Below are 12778 nucleotides of genomic sequence, written 5' to 3'. Positions count from 1 at the left end.
TAGAAGCACAGTAAGGAAAAGATCATTTGCTCCATTGCAGGGAGTGACCTTTTAAGGTGTTGAGACAGAAATTTTGCAAGTGGCTTAAACCTTTGAAAGTATATTTTGCTGCTTGCATATCGAGACAATTTGTTCTGGTTTAGGAATAAATACCAGTATAAGAGTGTTTGATTTTTTTTCTGCACGCCTCATTCTCCCACAGAGGAATTGTTACTTCCTACCCCTATTTAAACCTGATTTTTGTAGTCATCTACCATTTCTGTTGTTTGCCTTACATAGTATGGCACGGTTCCATAAAAGTTAACTTTGGTAAAATGTCCGAGTACCCACTTTTACTTTTTTTTTTGCTGAAAATTACCATCAGTTTACCTCCATGCACAGTCAGCAAGCACTCTGTAACCTGATTGTTACCACTCATGGGTTTTCAGTAGTCCTCAGAGATAAATCAAGAAACAAACATGGTATATCTGAGCAAAAATACAGCAAATAGAAGTTTTTGGAAAAACAGTAAAACCCAACAGGAACTTGCTATCATTTTGGAAGAAGCATGCATGTTGCCCTCTCCATTAACTTAGTGGTTTAGTCCCAGAACTTTGGAAGCGCACTGAAGCACACTTGGGGTTTCTGCTGCACAGAGCCCACTGTTCCCTTTCTCCCCCCTAAGGTCGGCTGAGCACACTCAGCAATTGTGTCCTGTACAGCAATGCTGCTCCCTAGCAATACCATGGTGTCATGCTCCAGTTTTATCCTCACGCCTGTCCCACACCAGCCAAAGCTTCGAGTCACTGCCAGCACGCTGAGCCCCAGCAATGCCATTCCTCTGCTGCCACATCAAAAAAGGAGGCTTCTAAGTACTGTTTCTTCAAGATGTCCTAAGTGAATTATTCAATTGCTGGAAAAGAATTACGGGATAATTTGAAATCCAACAACTCAAGTCTCTGTGCAGACCTTCCCCACACCCATGAGAAAGTCAGAGCACGCCCTCTAGCAGAAAAACGTAATATGCAGCTGCGCATCCAGAACGGCACGTCACTAACAGCAAAGCTGAGTCAAAAAAGCTTCTTAGTCTGTTAAAAAAATTACAAGAAAAGGCATACTAATACAGACCTTTCAGAGTACGTTTATTAGTCAACCACAATTATAAAATTTAAATATTTATACAGCAAGATGGAAAATTCTTAAGTAACCAAACACTCCAAACTATTTTGCTGCAGTATACACAGGAATGGTTTTGTTTGTTCTGCAAATTGATCCAATATCATCCTTTAGTTACTCAACAACTTCTCGAACGCATGTTTTATTTTGAGAACGTATTTCATATTTGTCAATGCAGTATCCAAAAAGAAAAAAGTTCAAGACCATCCTAAACTGATCCCAAAAACAAACCAAAAAGGAGAGGCACGTTAAGTCAGCCACTCTGTAAATAGCTCAGGGTTAGAACTGTTTGTATGTGTTGCCTTGGCTCAAAGGGTACAGATTAAAACGTGCCTTTGCTGCGCGAACAGAAATAACACGTTTCAAATGTTGTAGTTTGTTTTGTGTGAAGTCCCCAAATTTAAAATCTTCTGTATGAGAGAAGAAATACAAAGGCAGCCAGAAATGGAAGCATTCACAAACACCGGAATAAGGCCCTTCAGAGTTTATTTAAAGTAACACATTAAACCCCTTCATTCTCAGGTAATAGATTAAGAGGCCGAGATACACATCGTCTGCGAGGGTGAGGATACTGGAGGTTGGCAGTGTCAGCATCGCAAGAGTGCTCTATCAGAGGAGGAGGAGGAAGGAGCTGGGCATGACTGGACCATCTCGATCCAGCCCGTGGGGAATCCAGAGGGGGAAAGAAATACCTGAAACAATTAAGAAAGGAACAAAACGCCAAAACAAAAAACAAACAAACAAAAAATAAACCAAAACAAAAAAAAATAACAAAACAAGAAAAAGAGAAAGGTAGTAAATACGAGGAGAACCAAAGGGGAGAAAAGACATGCTGGAAAAAAAAAAAGCTTTAGTATATCCATGCCAAAACCAATAGAACATAACAGCAGAAATCAAGGCTTGTAATTAAAAACAAGACAAATCTGGGAAGTATTCTTTAAAGGAAAAAAATACAGCCTTTTCCACTGAAATTCATAGAAAAGAATACCATACTAATTGTCCTAGTATACATTTTTACAAAAAAAACAGATTGCTTTAGAAATCAGAAGGATGTTGTAGCACAGCTTAACAGGCTTTCAGTCACCCAGAATTCCTGCGACTTTAACAGCCTCTCGTACACTTCATTTGCAACACAAGATACACATTAAATATTACGTAAGTACATTTTCTGCATGTGCATCTAATCCAGATTAACTTCACAGCACTTGTAGAGGTAAAAACATCATTGCTTTTACAATACTTTAATCATACACATTTACAGAGGATAACTATTTTCAGTGAAATACAGTCTGTGTATGTATGTACATATTTCTGCAAAATCCTCAGAGTAAATTTAAGATTCCTGGTGAATGCAAGACTCAGAATTATGTCGTTTTGCTGCTGTTTTTATTTGAACTTACCCGTAATACTCGTGTGTTTTAGTATAACCATATGAGATACCTACAGATGTTTTCCGTCTTGTTTACAGTTCTGTGGACTTACATAAAGGAACAGCTACACAAATAACGGGATGATGGGACAACTCACAACAAGCTTCGTTTTGGTTTCCATCTTTGTGCGGCTCTAATGTTTGCATTTTGTATGATACTATGCCTAAGAGAATTTTAGTTACTCCATGGAATTGTTGCCACGGGAACGTATGAGTACATATCAGAAAAAGTACTTCTCATAGTTAGGGTGACGGAAGTATGACAGTACTTACAAAACATTTATTTGAAGTCATACTAAGGTGTAAATGAAGCAATACCAAACTATTCAAGCTACCATCTGTACAACTGTCAAAACACAGGTTTTGTGTTCCTTTAAAACTAACAGATTCATATATTACAAAGCAGTTACAAACTTGTGATGTTTAGGAATCTCAATCAAATCCTGAACACTATGAAATGCAAAACAAGTTAGTTATCAAAACAATTTCAATTAAAATTATTGTAATCGTCACTTCCCTCCTCCCATCCCAATCAAGGACAAAAATTCTCATTTTTAATCATGAACTAGTCTTCTAATTTGACAGGTTTTCAAAAAAACAATGTTTTGCTGAAAGTGTTTGGGTTGTTGTTTGTGGTTTTTCTCCAAACAAGAAGCCTCTCCAAGTATTTTTCTATCAGGAGTTCCAACAGTATCAAACTGTGCGGGCTAGTACAAAAAACGTACACAGTGTGTTTTAAAAAGGCTTTCTGAATAGCATTTAGTAGTTAGCAGGCTGCTGGTGTCTTGGGAGAGGTCAAACGGCGTTGGGGAGGGGAAAAAGTTCGTTTTCCATTCCTGTGTGCATGCAACAAGCAGCAAAACACCAAAGTTACTCCAGTTAGCTTGGTATCAGCTCTGCTTTCTGTTAAAAAGGACATAATACAAACGGAGAATGGAAACTGTATCATAGAAGTAGACACACAATTACACCAATATAACAATATAGCCCTACTGACTTATTTTCCAACAATCTATATCATCTGTTCTGAAACTCTTTTGATTACAAATCCAGCCTGGTGATCCTGCTTTAACAAAAGTTCTCCAGATCTGCCTACGCTTTAGCTGTTTTAAGTGTTTAAATGGAGAGACACTGAAACACAGCACCTGTAATCACGGACGAAATAAATTCACGTGTAGCATACCGATGTAGTCAAATGTCAGTACAGAAATCTTTAAGTGTTAACACAGTAAAAGGAAGTTAGCAACTATGCCTATGCAATTCAAGCTAATGTTATTACAAAAGAAAACATGTAGTTAAGTACACCTTTTTTATAGTAAGGCTCAATCCTAGGACAAGACACCGTATGTTTTGAAATTCCACAGCCACAGACTTAATTCTGTAATAAAACCTTACATGGAACTCAGAGCTGAGAATCGTTTATCCAAAAAAACCCCTCAAAAATAACCACTTTCAAAATACAGAGCAATGGAGGGAGTCTAAAGTAACGCTAGTAGTTTCAGTTTCACAGTTTCTTACTATCAGCTTAGGGCGAGGCAGAAAACAACCACTGGGGTAGGGTAATCTGGCTGGCACCAGCACAGTCTCAGCTATGGGGAACGTGAAACCACACCCTGTGCTGAAGGGGTATAAAATAGCCTGTCTCTCCCAGTGAGAACCCAGGCAAATCCAGTTCTGTAGCTGGGGATATCACGTTTCCAAGACAGGACTGCATTTCAGCATTTGTCTGCTACACTGAACCAGATGCAAGTGAAACCAGATGACCAATGCAATTTCAGGGTCCTTTCTTGCTGGAGACTTGGCCCATTACCACCCCTTGCTGTCCCGTTTATTTGTGAGGAAAATGTGAAAGCCCTTCTCTGTGCAACACAGCCAGGCATCTGGAGCCAGAACTGCCATTTGGGATTGACTGCTGAAGCGGCGGCAAAGGCTACTCTTCAACAGCAAACTGTCATAGCGCTTTACAGGTGACCACTGTAAACTGAGAAAAGCCCTACCAGTAGCTGCACACAGGTGGAAAGGGAAGCTATCCCAGGGCTTTTGGAAAAAATAAAGGTGGCCACAAAACTTGGAAGCTGCTGCCATGGAATTTGGCCACATCTCGTCCTTACACAGGGCACGCTTTACAAAGTTGGTTGTGCACACTCCACCATACAAATGCAGGGCTCGGCGTATTTCTAGATGCTGGTGTGCACAAATTAAAATGGTTTTCAAAAAAGGCAGTTAAATTTACCTACTAAACAGCAATTATTACAGAATAAAAACATGACAGAGACAGCAAATCAATCTGCAATAAGAATGCCGTATGAGGAAGATTAAAAAATAAACAAAACTTTTACTCAATTGATGTTACACCTGCAAAAATGCAAGTAAACTAACACTAGTATAGGAACCACCAAAACCATAAATTATGGAGTCTCTTTTCCTCCTTTCATTCCGCTACCTTATCCCAGTGAAAAAAACCACAATTTGTTGCTGGTATTTTTGCTTCACTTTTAAAAATGCATCTAAAACAGAAGGGCAGTTACACAGCAGTATGATGAAATGTCTCCTTGTTTGAAGCTATCTCAGAAAAGTTATTTTTAATAATGTGAAAGGACTAAAAGTAAAAAATAGTCGTTTACATTGCTTATTTGTAAAGAATTATGAGTATGGCTTATGATTTTGTCCATTTTCCTCTTAATGCTGGATAACAGACACCACCACAGAGCAAAACTAGAATAGCCTGTAGAAGTAGTCATGAAATAAATGACACTGTACTTAAAAAAAAAAAAAACCAAAACACACAACATGAAAATTAAATTAAATTAAGAAGATTCAGAGAAAAGAGTATTTACTAAAATTCAGCCTCTCTAACAATCAACCTACCTGCTGGCAGATGATCCATTTAGTGAATTCTGTAGACTTGTATTGGCTGAACCTAAAGAGGCATTAAAAATTCCCTGCTGTGTACTACCATTCACCGGACTCCCGTTACCTTTCAGTATGCCAGTGCATTTCCAGTTGTCCATGTAATTAGCTGTAAAAATAAATACATAAAATCTCTTCGTTTCTCTTCCAAAGCTCAGCTTCTGATGCAACTGTGCTGTTTCAACTGCTACCCACCTGGTGTGAATTAGAACTGTACTTCAATACCAATCTATAAATTCCAAACAGCTGACGATCTGGCCCTTGGGCTGTCTGACATCCTCTGCCTATCCACTACTTAAAAACTCAGTTTTGTTCAGCAGCAGGAACGACTTTGCCTTATTAAAGTACTGAGAAAGAAAGAAGAATGGAGGAGGAACCTGCCACTGTGGGGTTTTTTGCTATTGTTGCTGCCACTGGAAATTTAAACAGAAAAAAAGTTTGCCTGAACACTGTGAGTGCGTGTAGACTTTCTGGTTTTGGCAGCAGGCAAATACAGTAATGCAATACATAGTTTAATTTATAAAAACAACAGCTTTACACAGCTCTAGTCTGATGGAACGATTTGAGGGTACAGTACCAACTATTCACAGCAGCCTAAATCATGCAAGCATTCCAGCACAGAAAATCATTTGCTTTTTCTGAAATGTAAATTGAAATATAAAAAAACTAGCATTCACACATCTAAAAGGAACTTTTACTCCAAAATTATTTTCTTTCAAATACTACAAAGCCCTCGTATTTCACGTGGGCGACCTTACCCTTCCAGAGCCTAACGCAGCCATCATCACCCGAGGAGGCAAGCACTGTGCCTGTGATATTCCAGCTCACTCGCCACACCTGGGAGTTGTGATTATCAAACTGTGCCACAATATGAATTTCAAACTTGGTTAATCCTCCGGATGAAGTCAATTCTTTCCTGTTTAAGAGAAAAGTGAGAGTTCTGCACATAGCTGTTCAAAGGTCTGAGCTTGAACACGGGGACAAGAAGAGAGGACTACACCTTTCAAGGAGTCTATATAACAATTGTTACTAGGAGTATTAAGAGGTCGTCAGACAAAATTAGAGTCTCGCTCACAATCTTGTCATCTTAAACATTAGGCTGCTAAAAACCAATCCCACATACATTACATTACTACTTTTGCTTTGCAGATACCATTAGAATCTGTATAATACGCACCACATCATACCCAACTATCTTCCTTTTCAGCTCACCTTAGAGGTTTTAGTGTGAAAATTCGTACGTCTTTGGTTGCCACAGCTAAGATGTGGAAGGATCTTCCCAAATTTGGAGCAAATGCAATATCATGTACAGGGTCCGTGACTGTCATCAGAGCTTCTGCTTTTGCGTATTTCCTGTACAGCATAGAAAAAATTAACGTTTAGTACCATCAAAAAACTGACAGCGATGCAAATTATATAAATCACACATCGTGGAACAGGGAAAAAGGGGTCAGTATACATGATGAGACTTGCAAAAATACAATTAAATTTATGTTAAGAAAATAAAACTTTTAAGTGATAATTACCAGCTGATTTCTTCAGAAGCTGGGTACATCAGATACGGTAACTACTAACAACAGTATGCGAAATCATACAGCAGAGCAAGGATTCCAGTACAAAGAACGTTTTTGTCTACAGTTGGAAAAGGGAAATAAAGATTCTTCCATTCATAAATCTAAAGGGAATTTGTATCTCAGTAACTTGCTCGATTTTCTGTGCTTGTAAGCAGACCCCTATCTGCCTCCTCCGCTGTATGGTAAACATGCATTCCATTTCCTTATTTACCACCAGGGAAGTTACAACAACTTTTCTTTACTGTTAATGCACAGAAAAGACTGTCTGAAGCCAGAAAACACCTTGGCTCCTTTCCCACACCAGTCACCCTGAATGAAACACAAGTCCTCTGTCATCATTTAATAGGAACCGCTTATGCACACGCTTCCTGGCCTTTTCTGGTTTTGAATTCTTAACTGTACAAGCATTTTAAGGTCGCCGTGAACAAAACAGTGCCTAGCGCAACACAACTCAAATTTTAACTCTGCCCTCTTAATTCCGAGTGCAAAATTAATCATATAAATTAGTAGAAGCAGAAACAATTGTCCCTTTAAAATGCTGATTAAAAACACTGGCATTTCTGCGCTGAGATGGAACAAAATTATTGATATCATGTCTGTTAACATCAGCTACCATTCTGAGGTTTCCCTCTCCTTTCCTATCAGAGACAGAATTAAAAATTATCATAGAATCACAGAAGGGTTTGGGTTGGAAGGGACCTTACAGACCATCTAGTTCCAACCTCCCTGCCATGGGCAGGGACACCTTCTACTAGACCAGGTTGCTCAAAGCCTCATCCAGCCTGGCCTTGAACACTTCCAGGGATGGGGCATCCACAGCTTCTCTGGGCAACCTGTTCCAGTGCCTCACCACCCTCTCCATGAAGAACTTCCCAATCTTTAATCTAAATCTCCCCTCTTTCAATTTATCATTGTTATTTACTACTCCTCATCTAATGACAGGAACAGAATAAAAGGCCATATATTACAAACTACTTCACGATCCCACAGAAGTTATACATTGTCATTTAGCATACCTGGTATTTTCATTATATTCATAAATTTGAACCTTAGCCAATATATTTGGACTGTTGTCATCGCTTCCCACAGCTATCATTGGGGAATGTGCTCGAGAGCTAAAAGGCAGAAAGAAATGCTGTTATATTTACAAATGATTCCACAGAAAGTACACCGTGCCCCTTTTCATCTTTCAGACACATTATCTATATAGAGAAGACAAAACAATAACAAAACTATCACAAGGGAAAAGAAGAATCCCAAGGAAACATAAGTAAGGGCTATTCAGAGATAACAGTACAATCTCAGTTGTTCTGAAGACCCGCTTTATACACGCACTCAGGAGACACCCTTGGGGAACACTATTTGGCAATTCAAGATGATGCTGCCAGAGAGTAGGATTGATTTTATATGTGCATCTGCAGTCAAGTATTTGCCACGAGTCACATGGCAGAGTCTGCACTCTTTGCGGTACTTTCAAAGGTTCAGTGGGATTTCATTCAGCTTTTGGGAGACGGATAACAAAAGCTAAACATAGGCGAGTTCTAGTTTTTAAATCAACTTCCAACCCCACCCCATGCATTAAAGAGAAAGCCTGTGCTCTGACCCTTCAGCACAGACTACTGCGAATGGAAAGAAGGACAATGGGATCAGCAGGACACAGAGCACTACCCTGAAGTTGTTTAAGCCATTAAGTGCTTCTGGACAAACAAAATCCACAGCAGTACAGCCCTGAATGGTCTTTCCATTCCTGTTATTGCTGGGGGAGGATGTGAGACGGGAAGCGAAGGAGAACCTCTGCTTGGATGTGTTCTGGGTGGGGACTACCCAACCAACCTCCTCTCCGATTCCCTCCCACTCAGGAAGGTTGTGTCACTGAGCCCGAGGATGTAACTGGAAGAACAACCCTGGGGCTTTGCATTTGTGCCAGCAAGACTCTTGTGGTTCCTAGTGCTCTGGTGCACTGGCAAGGGTGCGCGTCCTCCCTCGTCAGAGCTGTCAAAATTGCTACCTACTGCAATACCTTCCTTAAGGGAAGGAGGAAGAGACAGGAATTGTCCCTTTATAAACACTTTCTCATGAAAATCCCAGTTTTGTGCAATCAAGAGCACTCCATCGCACTTTAGCTCATTACTTGCTAAAAATAATGGAGCTGGGAGTATTTCCTGACAGAGCACAGGAGGGCTTTCTGTAACGTTTCTCTGGCTCTGCCAGCCTTGCTTTATTAGAAGAAATGTTAACAGCTTACTTTCAGATCCAAGTGATGGACACTCAGTCCTCCCCATGCATGTTTTTGGATTTATACCACAAAATTTCACAGTTAGCTCTTTGGATCCTCTGCTTAAACCATCATAAAGCAAAACCTACCGTTTTAATAACATACCTTGAAGGATTCCAAGAGATGCAACTGCAGCTTAGTTTACATGAGATTTCATGCTGTAGTGACCACTGGCTGAGATTCATCACATCTGGAGCCTCATAAATCCTTACAACTCCATCTGCTGAACAGGTTGCTAACATGAGCCCCATGTGCTTGGGGGCAAACTTCACATCTGTAACAGACGTCCTACTGTCTACTAGAGTGGTCCTCTTCACCTGCAGGGAAAGGCAGGAATTTTTGAAGGACACGCAAACTATTTCCATCGAAAATGTATCCCCTAAGGAAGGCTAATGCAGGTCTGACAACACCGTCTCATAGAATGACCGTCCTCGTCTGTCGAGAACTAAACCCAACAAACCACTGGATACACCAGCGGACTGGAGAAATGGTCTGTCACTGCACTGACCTGATTTCAGGCACTGAGAGAGATACTCACAGCTGCAAATACCCTGTTTAGATCTAAAATTCCCCTGATGAAATGCTACCCAGAAAACCCACTTCTGAGCAAATTTCCCCCCAAAACCTGATGTGTTGCTTGGAAGAGGAAAAAGAACAGCATGAAAGAGTTTGTCTTTCACAGAAGACAAAACCCACGACTTCGATTCTGCTGTAGATGGGAATTCGTGTCTACAAGTTGTTTGCCTGCGAACACGAAGAAACATCAACAGCAGTGACACTAATTGGCCCAAATGTTGCCTTTATGCTTTAAAAATACTTACTCTATCTTGGAATATTGCCTCAAACTAACAAAACACGGGCAAAATTAGGAACACTTTATATTAACGGAAGAAAACAGGCTGCTTTCTCTGTTGCAGGATTAAAAAATATGTTGGAAAACCAGAAATGTCCAGTAACTTGGCCTTTAGAACAATCTGCATGTTCAGCCTCCTGTTTAATTCTGAAATTTAAACGGTTTAAAGCTTCAGTCCACTCTGACAGGCAAACAAATCAGTGAGGGACAGCAAATCTGTGCATGTAAGAACATAGAAAAACCGTACTTAATGTGTTAAAGTCTCACCCAGTGGCTCTGGCCTCGGAGTTTATCATTTGACTCTCCCACTATTTCTTCCCACACAGCTGCTGTCCTATCAAAAGAGCAGGAAGCCAGGACCTGCCCAAATTCAGGATGGGCCCACGTCACACGCCACACAGATCCACTATGCGTCTGCAAGATAACACCAAAGCACCATAGAGCACAAGCACACATTTTTATTACTTTCTGCTACCAGGTGTGTAAGACAACTGTTCCTCCGGAACCTACACGCTTTTGTAAAGCTCAGTTACACAGCAGCGCTTGCATTTGTTTATTCTTATGAGCACAGCAAAGTTCTGTTGCAATCAGCTAATGGTGAAAAGGTAATTATTACAAGTGTATTTCAAGGCATTATTATGACTCCTTCAAACAGAAAGTTCCCATCTAAGATTCTGCCTTGACACGAAAAGCACAGCTTTGTGTCCAACTTTGAGCCATTACCATGCTCGCTTCCAGCTTGCCTGTACTTTCTCAAAGCATACTCAGAGCGTTACTTATCTTCTTTTTCACATGAAACGCCTCTTTCGTACCCAGTGAACATGGCTTCTTTTTTTAGAGAAGGGGAATCCAATAACCTCACTTGCATTGCCATGTACAGGGATACTGTGGTCCTAGTAAATACGAGTTTAAGGACAACTCAGAAGCCAAATGCATTAATTAGCCTGACGAATAATAATCTGCATGACACAGTTCTCAAAGCTACTGCTGTGCTGACTGATAAAAAAGGGTGCCAACGTAACCAAGTCCTGGTGATACACGACGGCACGTTAGCATCTACCTGATGTGAGAGGCATCACAGACGTCTTAGAAAAGCAGAGGAGGAAGTATTTTACCGTAAGAAATACAGGATCTACAACAAACCAAGAGTATTTCTGCTCTGCAAGTCAGCAAAAACTAGGCTGCTTCAAAAAAACAAAGGAGTAATTACGGTTACAACTGCGTGATTTTTATAAATACAAACCTTCCAGCTGGCGGTGCAGTGCCAATCCCCATTTTCACTTTTGTCCCAGACCTATTGAGAAATCAAAATACAATTTGTATATAAAGCTTACTAAGCAGTACTACAAAACACGACGGAGTTATACATAATTTAAAAAATTGTATACATATATATACACACCCCACTAAACATTTTCATCTGAGAAACTCTACCTGGCTCGGTACACAACTGCACTTCACCCTGAAAATATCCCTGCAACAGGCAGAGAAGAGGCACGCACCCCCATAATCCACTGTTGTACGAGATCTATCTTTTCTAAACAACCAATTATTCACAGACAGCAACTCTTTACAATTCTCAACACTGACCCTACTCCACGAGTACCCTACTCAGTTTCACTTTAGAGCCCCCACGGCCCTCACCACTGCACATACTCAGATGCAGTCACAAAGCCCTGACGCGGCTCCCAGCAACCATCCCCAAAAGCGAGCGGGACAGCAAAAGCAAACCAGAGGGGGAACAGGTATTGTTTCTAATGTTTCTGACTTGTAACCACATGCGAGCTGCTTAACCTTCCTTCCTCTTGGTTTCCCATACATCTTCATGCTTTTTTGCTGAATAATTGTGAAGGGAGTCACAAATGTAACCAGATGAGAGGCAGCTCTAGAAGCCTGGTGTCCACTCCTGTTTCGTCACTTGTTCGCCGTACACTTTACTGACAGTCACCTCGCTTTTGCTCCTCCAGGGCTCTGATACAACTTTGGCTGTCACCACGGCAGCCCAACTTCCCAACTTCTCCCCGCCTGCTCTTCTGCGGGGCCGGGACCTACGCCAAACACACCACTGCTGCGTAGAACGCGGCACTGCTGAAGAGCAGAGTTTTTGAGTTCTGCCTACCTCCTGGCATCCTTCTTAAGATCATGCTTTTTGGACTCCAAGTTTTACAGGCTTTATGGTCCAGACTGAAGAGCAACGTGGTCTGGGCTTACTCCTGGGAGGGACTATTTTTGTTGCTTGCTTTTTAACACGTGGTCAGGGAGAAGAGGCTGCTCGCTTGCTTTTAAGCCTGATGTACATCTGACACAGCTTTCTGTGGAAAAGCAGTTTTCTCAACCGTTTGCCTGGTCTAACAAAAACCACGACTGCTGTCTGCAAATTTCACTTCTTAAATCTGATCCTGCAACTCCTCAACTTTGGTCCATCGTCTCACTACAGGCCAAAAATGGAAAAAGTGATTAACTTCTCATGTACTGTTATCTACCCCGAAGGAATGGGCGGTTGCGAGTACTTTCCAGCGTCCCTAATCGGCCGGCGCACTGCAGCCTCCTGCCTGCTGGCACTTCACAGCGGAGCAGCAGCC

The 12778-nt window shown here is 41.0% G+C and overlaps 1 protein-coding gene across 1 annotated transcript; it reads right to left on the bottom strand.

Moving 5' to 3' along the window:
* Window positions 1–1397: 1397 nt before the first annotated feature.
* SEH1L (SEH1-like (S. cerevisiae)) lies at window positions 1398–11490 on the bottom strand (the record flags this gene model as incomplete). Its single annotated transcript, XM_010149810.1, has 8 exons — window positions 1398–1847; window positions 5453–5603; window positions 6253–6410; window positions 6707–6847; window positions 8085–8183; window positions 9449–9660; window positions 10464–10610; window positions 11440–11490. Coding segments are annotated over 8 exons (1149 nt in total), but the record flags the coding sequence as incomplete, so codon positions are not given.
* Window positions 11491–12778: the final 1288 nt, after the last annotated feature.

This window comes from Eurypyga helias, unplaced genomic scaffold (genome assembly GCF_000690775.1).
Source record: "Eurypyga helias isolate BGI_N326 unplaced genomic scaffold, ASM69077v1 scaffold20314, whole genome shotgun sequence".
Lineage (NCBI taxonomy): Eukaryota > Metazoa > Chordata > Aves > Eurypygiformes > Eurypygidae > Eurypyga > Eurypyga helias.
This window is presented reverse-complemented; position numbering and strand designations above follow the sequence as displayed.